This window comes from Eurytemora carolleeae, unplaced genomic scaffold (assembly GCF_000591075.1).
Source record: "Eurytemora carolleeae unplaced genomic scaffold, Eaff_2.0 scaffold1542, whole genome shotgun sequence".
NCBI lineage: Eukaryota > Metazoa > Arthropoda > Copepoda > Calanoida > Temoridae > Eurytemora > Eurytemora carolleeae.
Genome location: NW_019397450.1, coordinates 57,975 through 66,236, shown reverse-complemented (window position 1 = coordinate 66,236; position 8,262 = coordinate 57,975). Strand labels below are relative to the sequence as shown.

General features: G+C 30.4%; 1 protein-coding gene across 1 annotated transcript; it reads left to right on the top strand.

The window, feature by feature from the left end:
• Positions 1-3,569: 3,569 nt before the first annotated feature.
• Positions 3,570-8,259, top strand: LOC111714361 (uncharacterized). The gene is made up of 5 exons (XM_023489453.1): positions 3,570-3,667; positions 3,903-4,005; positions 5,047-5,162; positions 6,545-6,637; positions 8,217-8,259. Exons 1-5 carry the CDS (start codon positions 3,570-3,572, stop codon positions 8,257-8,259), a joined length of 453 nt encoding a protein of 150 aa, XP_023345221.1.
• Positions 8,260-8,262: the final 3 nt, after the last annotated feature.

The following is an 8,262-nucleotide window of genomic DNA, read 5'->3' as shown; positions in this document are numbered from 1 at the left end:
CGTGCAAATTATCACTTTCTGCTCATTGGCTAATTTTAATTGCATGTTTGCATGTCTTTTAATCAAAATTTAAAAATTCAATTCTGGAACTCACAACATTTTTTTGTAAAGGAACTGAGTTTTGACACAAACTAAAATCCTTTAAAATCAGTTTATCTTTGCAACCCAATGTAGTAGACCTTTGAGTTTTCAAACTGTGAAGTTTGAAATATCAAATTTAGGGTTGCAAAAATATAGGGATACTTAAATTTGAGTTTGTGTCGAAAACGATCAGTTTCTTTTATCAACGCATTTAATTTGTTTTAATATATTACGCAACGTTTTATACGCAAATTAAATACAGTTTAGCCCAGAACTTCGGAGAAAGCGAAAGAATTTAAAAAACGTCGTCTTGACAATTTTTAATGGGCAATATTACCTAAATCTCAGTAATTGATATTATGAGTTGATGCGAGAACAGTTTTAAACAGCTCCATACATTATTTAATTAAAAAACTTAATATCTGCAGCATTTCATTATCAGCAGGTTTAGAAGACGACATTTTATCAATACTTTTGTTGTTCCCGAAGTTCTGGATTAAACTGTATGAGTTTTAGTATTAGTCCAATTTTTTCTCCAATTTTTGAGTGAAAAATTAGAGATGAACAAATGTTAAATCCATTTCCATATATTCTTCTCTTAGGTTTATTCAGAAAAGACAAATCTATTATCCTAACTTACATGTAAGACAACAAAAAAATATATCAAAGAAGTTTTTTTCAAAAAATTCTATTTGAATAGCTACCAGATTGTTTCTCATTTATTCAGTTGAGAAGTATCTGGGTAAAAGTGAAGAAATGATAACCTGAAAACTGTAGAAACTGAAGACGACATTGAAGCAATAATGAATTACATTTGATGTTGTCATTAAGCAAATAGCTTTACTATTTATTTATTAAATCACTTATTAATTAAAATGGGTCTGTTTACACTGCACTAATGCTGTGTCTCAAGCTTATTGGCCTATTTAAAGTCCTAAATTAAGTTCAAAAGTCGACTTCCTATGCCAGAGTTTTCTGGTTATCACTGTAGTAAGAATTCGATTCTTGATAATTAGGAATAAGTATACAGCATGATTATAGCAATACAAAAATGTATTTGATGTTGATACAAAACAACTTTTTTTACTAGACACTTATTAAATCACTAATTTAGTAAAATGTGTCTGTTTACACTGCACAATTGCTGTGTCTCATGCTCATTGGACTTTTTAAATCTATATAACTTGATTCAGAATTTTTGGTTACATCCCATGCTACCAAAATATCTGAACAATATCTTTATAATGATTTTTTTAGTTGGTTCTGAGTGTGTTTAGTATACTCTCCAATATTCTCTCTATCCTGGTTCAACTTCAAAATAAGGAAAAACCTTTTTTTCAAAAAAAAATTATTTGTTTATTTGTTCTTGGAACTAATTGAATTTAATCTATTTTATGATCTGACTATTGTTAACAATCCTTTGATAGAAGATTTTTTCATCAATGCTAGGAATCTAAAATTGGATTTATTCTAAAACCTAATATTATAAGGAAAAAATAAAGAAAAAAAAGTACATTTTTCTTTTTTTAAAAATGTTAATTTCCAACATTTCCTTTATAATCTCTGCAAGAATAAATCCGCAAATTGCTTTTTTAAGTACCCACAATTGAAAATATTTAATTTTCACCTAGAAAATAATGATATCTTAAAAACCCTTGATCAAACAAAAGCTTAAATGGTTCCGTTGTGAACCTCACTTTCCTTCCTAAAATTAAAGGTCACTTGAAATATTTTCTTTAATCACTTAAATTAGATTAATCTTTTATCATGAATTCGATTAAAATATAGTTTTGAAAACAGGAAAAGACGACTTTTGACAACCTTGTCACTCTACTCTCAATTTGTGATTTGCTGTTTGTGATGGTTGCTGTCTTTGATATGTCACTCATTTCAGGTATATGTCACTTATTTCAGTATATGTCACTTATTTCAGATATATGTCACTCATATCAGATATTTATCACTCATTTCAAATAATTGTCACTCATATTAGGTATATGTCACTTATACTAGGTAGACAAATGTCACTCATATAAAGAATGTGTCACTCATTTTAATAAATGTCACTAATTTCAGGTAAATGTCACTCATTTCAGGTATATGTTACTCATTTCAGAATTTTGTCACTCATGTATCTGTATCTGTATACTATAGGTAAACACATGTCACTTATACAAAGTACAGTGTCACTCATATCATGTAAATTTCATTAATTTCAGGTATCTGTCACTCGACATTTAAGGTATAAGTCACTCATTTCAGGTATATGTCACCCCATTCAGGTATGTGTCACTCATTTCAGGTATATGTCACTCATTTCAGGTATAAGTCACTCATTTCAGGAATATGTCACTCATTTCAGCTATATGTCACTCATTTCAGGTATATGTTACCCCATTCAGGTATGTGTCACTCATTTCAGGTATATGTCACTCACATTTCAGATATTTGTCACTTGTAAATGTAACTCATACTAGGTAGATACATGTCACTCATTTCAAGTTTATGTAACTCATATCAGGTATATGTCACTCATATAAGTTATTTGTAAATATATGCCACTCATATAAACTTTTCAAGTTTATGTTACTCATTTGAGAAAAATAAATTTTTCTAAAAACTAAGATTTTCTTATTTTAGTGTTCAACTGGCCTGTGAAACATGTTGATCCTGTGATGTACATCTTGATCCCAAACTTCTTCTACCCGGTCAAAAACCTTCTCAACAATCTTAGGAAATTAAACAACTGCCTTTTCTCATTTTAAAAAACGGAACCGTCAAACCTGGCAGTTCGTCAATCTAAACCAAAGCAATTTATGATAATGTAAAGGAACTGAGTTTTTGCGATAAACTCTAGAATCCTTATTTCTTTGCAACCTGATGGTGTAAACCATTGATATTTATTGCAACCTGATGGTGTAAACCATTGATATTCCAAACTTTGACTTTTTGATTTATCAGAATTTTGAACTTGAAATAGTATAGGTCTAAAACACCGGGTCTTAAAGATAAAGGGATTTAAAAATTTGAGTTTGTGATGGCAAAAACTCATTTTTTTTGTTCGAAATTCCTAATTGTGAGATGTCACAAACATTTTATTCATAATTTCGATTAAAATGTTTGTGGTTTTTAATGCTTTCGATATAGTTTGATTTTACGAAAAAATATTCGTTTTTACCGATTCAAAAATCAAACTTTTAATAATTAAAGAGATTCACAACGGCAAACTAAACAGCTTTTACTCATCAAGCATGAATTTAATATCAATTTTCATAGTTTTTAAAACTGTCTATTTTTGATTGTGGTTTCATTTTAACTAATGGAAAAGTATAGGAATTATCATAATTCAAGGTTTACAATACTATAATATCTACCAAGTTATTGATCAAAAAAGGTTTTAAGAGATGTGAATCGAGACTGTCATCTTTACATGAAGGGTCACTTGAAATTTCACTTACAGTCCTTTTAAATAGGCTCAATCTTATGAAATGCTACAGTTGTTTTATTTTTTACAATTCAGTACTTTCCTCACAATATCCATCGCAGTCGAGAGATATCTAGCTGTCTGTAAACCCCACTTCCACAGGTGCAAAATAAAGGAGCTCATCACTGTCAATACAATGAATACGACTTTAGATTTTAATTCTTATTTCAAACATCATTTTACAAAGCAAATAGTTTTACTTCCTCAGTTCTTACACTGCACAATTGCTGTGTCTCACATTCATTTTATTATTTAAAGTCATAACTTGAGTCTAAAAGTCGTCTTCCTCTTCTAGTGTTTTCTAATTCTCACTGTATTATATATTCTTTTAATTTAGAGACATCAAGGGAACATTCCTTGGCAGTGCATGGATTCATTTCACTATATCTGCTGGGGTTGCTGGACTTATAAATTTACCTAAATGGTTCGAAACCACATCGGTCAGCATTTTTCTTTGCTTGTTTTTTCAAAATTTTTAATAAGACTAAACTTTTGAGAAACCGGTTTTTTATTTTTCCGCATTTGAGGTGTCATATCAATTTGACTAATGATCGATTGAACGTACATAAGCGTTGGATTAATGCTTATTAAGAGTAACAGTCAAAAGGACTTTAGTCCTCAAATGTGATAAAATATGTTTTTTTAATAACTTCATATTAACATGATTAAATGTATGTTTGTTTAATTGCTCTAAGAGACGGCAATTGTAAGCAGCTGACTTTAGGTCAATCGTATATTAGTTCTATCGATATAGCATCGTTTCTGTATTTGTCAAACGAATCTTTATTACATTGGTTGGTTTTTAGTTTGCTTTTAGTACATTGGTTGGTTTTTAGTTTGCTTTTAGTACATTGGTTGGTTTTTAGTTTGCTTTTAGTATATTGGTTGGTTTTTAGTTTGCTTTTAGTACATTGGTTGGTTTTTAGTTTGCTTTTAGTACATTGGTTGGTTTTTAGTTTGCTTTTAGTACATTGGTTGGTTTTTAGTTTGCTTTTTTCCAAACATTTTCTTTCAGGGTAAAAACTTTACAGAAGATACAGTTCAAGGTTATTAAAATCATTTTGGTTGGTTTTAAAAAAACTTTAAGTGAAACTTCGTTCGTTTTTTGCATATATTTTCTCTCTGGGTTAAAATATGGCATCTAGTGAAAGAAAAGCCAATGTTTAGAAAAAAAACAATTTTTGAATTTGTCAAACTTTTCAGATTTTCGTAAAATCTCAAAACCCTAAAATACGAAAAATTCGTCCTCGGTCCCAGTTTTAGTCCTTTTTAGTTCTAGTTCCTTACATTCTTACATCCAATTTAACCAAATCACATAAACTTCATTAGAAGAGAATCATTCATTTGGCGTACATAAGACGTACATTTGGCGTATATAAGGCATAGCCGCCTTATATACTCTGTATTTGTATTGTACAGCTTGCTCTAGCTGATTTGTAAATAAATATTTTAAATGTTTCTTATTTTGTACAAATATTCAGGTTGAGGTAAAGATCATTGACAGCACTAAGAATGCAAGTGCGAACAACACCCTACGCTGGATTACAAAACAAGTTTTCAAAATGACGGAACTGAGAGGGAACCCTGACTATATCAGGTAATAGAAAAAAGAGAGAAGAAGAGTTGACATTAGCGTTTTTAGCGAACAAAATCTTTCGCGAAAAAAATGCAAAAATATTCTTTTGACTTTCGCAAACTTTTTTGCTAAAATTAATTTTGAGAAAGAAAAGCAAAAACGATGCGTAATTTCGCGAACACAAATTTGCCCCCCAAAAAATGAGAAAATTTTGCAAAATTGCAACTCTTTTCTCGCGAAACTTTTAATTAATCAGTTTCACAAAAAAATGCATAATTTTCGCGAAACCATTGATGCAAAGTTTTTTTTCTTTCGCAAAACGATATCCCCATTTCGCTGTAAACCCAAGTCGACATTTGATAATAGAATATGTCTGGTAAGAGAAAGGTATCCGGGTATAGAGAAGAGAAAGGTATCCGGGCATAGAGAAGAAAAAAGTATATCCGGGTATAGAGAAGAGAAATGTATATCCGGGTAAAGGGAAGAGAAAAGTATATCCGAGTACAGAGAAGTGAAAAGTATATCCGGGTATAGAGAAGAGAAAGGTATCCGGGCATAGAGAAGAGAAAGTATATCCGGGTACAGACAAGAGAAAAGTATATCCGGGTACAGAGAAGAGAAAAGTATATCCGGGTACAGAGAAGAGAAAAGTATACCTGGTTACAGAAAAGAGAAAAGTATCCGGGTACAGAGAAGAGAAAAGTATCCGGGTACAGAGAGGAGAAAGGCATCCGTGTAAAGAGAAGAGAAAAGTATATCCGGGTACAGAGAAGAGAAAAGTTTATCCGGGTACAGAGAAAATGCCGCCACAATTATTCCTTGAACAATTATGACGTCTAAATATCAATGTTATTGATAACCATATACAATTGGATTTCTTTGGAATATAATTTTTTGTTCAGATTAAAGAGATAATTTGATTTCTAGAGAAACATGCTCACGTCAGCGAGAACAACAGTTTATTAAACTCAAATTTTTAAAAAGTTTGTTCTGTATAGCTTTTTAAAAAGTATCTCAATTGTTGCTTAAGAACGTTTTACTCAGATCAGACAAAGGAATTGAGTACTTGCCACAAACTATGATTTTCTAATCCTTAAATCTTTGCAACAAATTGTCGTAGACCTTAAAATTCTGCCTTGATCTGTGTCATTTACATAGATTGGAAAAAAATCTAATGCGGAACTTAAAACTTGTTTTGAAAATGTTTTGATTTTCAATTTCAAATAAAAATTTGGAAAGTCTGAAGCAAAGATACACAATTTTTCTTTTCTTAAAAAATGAGGAATCCTATAAAATTTACATTAAAAGCTTAAATTTTTAAATTTTTAAAATTCTGAGATTTCCTGACTTTGAATAAATAAATAAATAAATAAATAAATAAACATCAATAAATATGAGTCTAGATACGGAATGAATTTTCCCCGTTGGATCTTCAACATGATCGGACCCCTCATCCTTCTTAGTGTCTTCTCAGTACTTACAGGAGTCAAGCTTAGGTAAATAGAATAATAATGTAAGTACAGCTAAGGAATATTCCAAGTTACTTTTAATAATGGAGTAAGTACAACTAAGGAATATACCAAGGTACTTTTAATCATGGAGTAAGTACAAATAAGGAATATACCAAGGTACTTTTAATCATGGAGTAAGTACAAAGAAGGAATATACCAAGGTACTTTAATCATGGAGTAAGTACAAAGAAGAAATATACCAAGGTACTTTTAATAATGGAGTAAGTACAGCTAAGGAATATTCCAAGGTACTTTTAATCATGAAGTAAGTACAGATAAGGAATATACCAAGGTACTTTTAATCATGGAGTAAGTACAAAGAAGAAATATACCAAGGTACTTTAATCATGGAGTAAGTACAACTAAGAAATATACCAAGGTACTTTTAAGAATGGAGTAAGTACAACTAAAGAATATACCAAGGTACTTTTAATCATGGAGTAAGTACAACTAAGGAATATACCAAGGTACTTTTAATAATTGAGTTAGTACAAATAAGGAATATACCGAGGTACTCTTAATAATGGAGTAAGTACAGCTAAGGAATATACCTAGGTACTTTTAATAATGGAGTAAGTACAGCTAAGGAATATTCCAAGTTACTTTTAATAATGGAGTAAGTACAACTAAGGAATATACCAAGGTACTTTTAATCATGGAGTAAGTAGAGATAAGGAATATACCAAGGTACTTTTAATCATGGAGGAAGTACAAAGAAGGAATATACCAAGGTACTTAAATCTTGGAGTAAGTACAAAGAAGGAATATACCAAGGTACTTTTAATAATGGAGTAAGTACAGCTAAGAAATATACCAAGGTACTTTTAATCATGGAGAAAGCACAGATAAGGAATATACCAAGGTACTTTTAATCATGGAGTAAGTACAAAGAAGGAATATACCAAGGTACTTTAATCATGGAGTTAGTACAACTAAGGAATATACCAAGGTAATTTAATAATGGAGTAAGTACAACTAAGGAATATACCAATGTACTTTTAATCATGGAGTTAGTACAAATATGGAATATAGCAATGTTCTTTTAATCATGGAGTAAGTACAAATAAGGAATATACCAAGGTACTTTTAATCATGGAGTAAGTACAACTAAAAAGCGGCTGTAGGATTTAATGCAAATAGACAGAAAGAGAAGGTTTCATGTTTGCTATATTGCTGGCACGACTTTGTTACCTCGTGGAATCTCTAGAGTTGATTTTATGCATGATTAAATCAAATCTATTTAGTTACAAATTATAAATTCAAAACATTTTTCTTCTTCTAAAGAGCGCTTTAATTAAAGCAGTTATGATCTACAGAGCGCTTTAATTAAAGCAGTTATGATCTAAAGAGCGCTTTAATTTAAGCAGTTATGATCTAAAGAGCGCTTTAATTAAAGGAGTTATGATCAAAAACATATAAAATTTCAATCTTGCGGATGTTTCTAAGTAAATTGGCGGATATTTAATATAATTAAAATGATTATCAACATTTATAATATATAAATTGAAACCCCATACTCTAGTAATCATGCTTAGAATATCAAACTTCAAGTTATTTATTTTAGGAACATCCTCATCATCGCTGAATGCTTTGTGAACATCGAGTAAGTT

Bases quoted from the DNA above. Each gene is read 5' to 3' on its own strand.
- LOC111714361 (XM_023489453.1), top strand. From the start codon at position 3,570: ATGCTACAGTTGTTTTATTTTTTACAATTCAGTACTTTCCTCACAATA. The intron at 3,668-3,902 runs GTGCAAAATAAA...CTTTTAATTTAG, and splicing joins TGTAAACCCCACTTCCACAG to AGACATCAAGGGAACATTCC. The intron at 5,163-6,544 runs GTAATAGAAAAA...ATATGAGTCTAG, and splicing joins GGGAACCCTGACTATATCAG to ATACGGAATGAATTTTCCCC.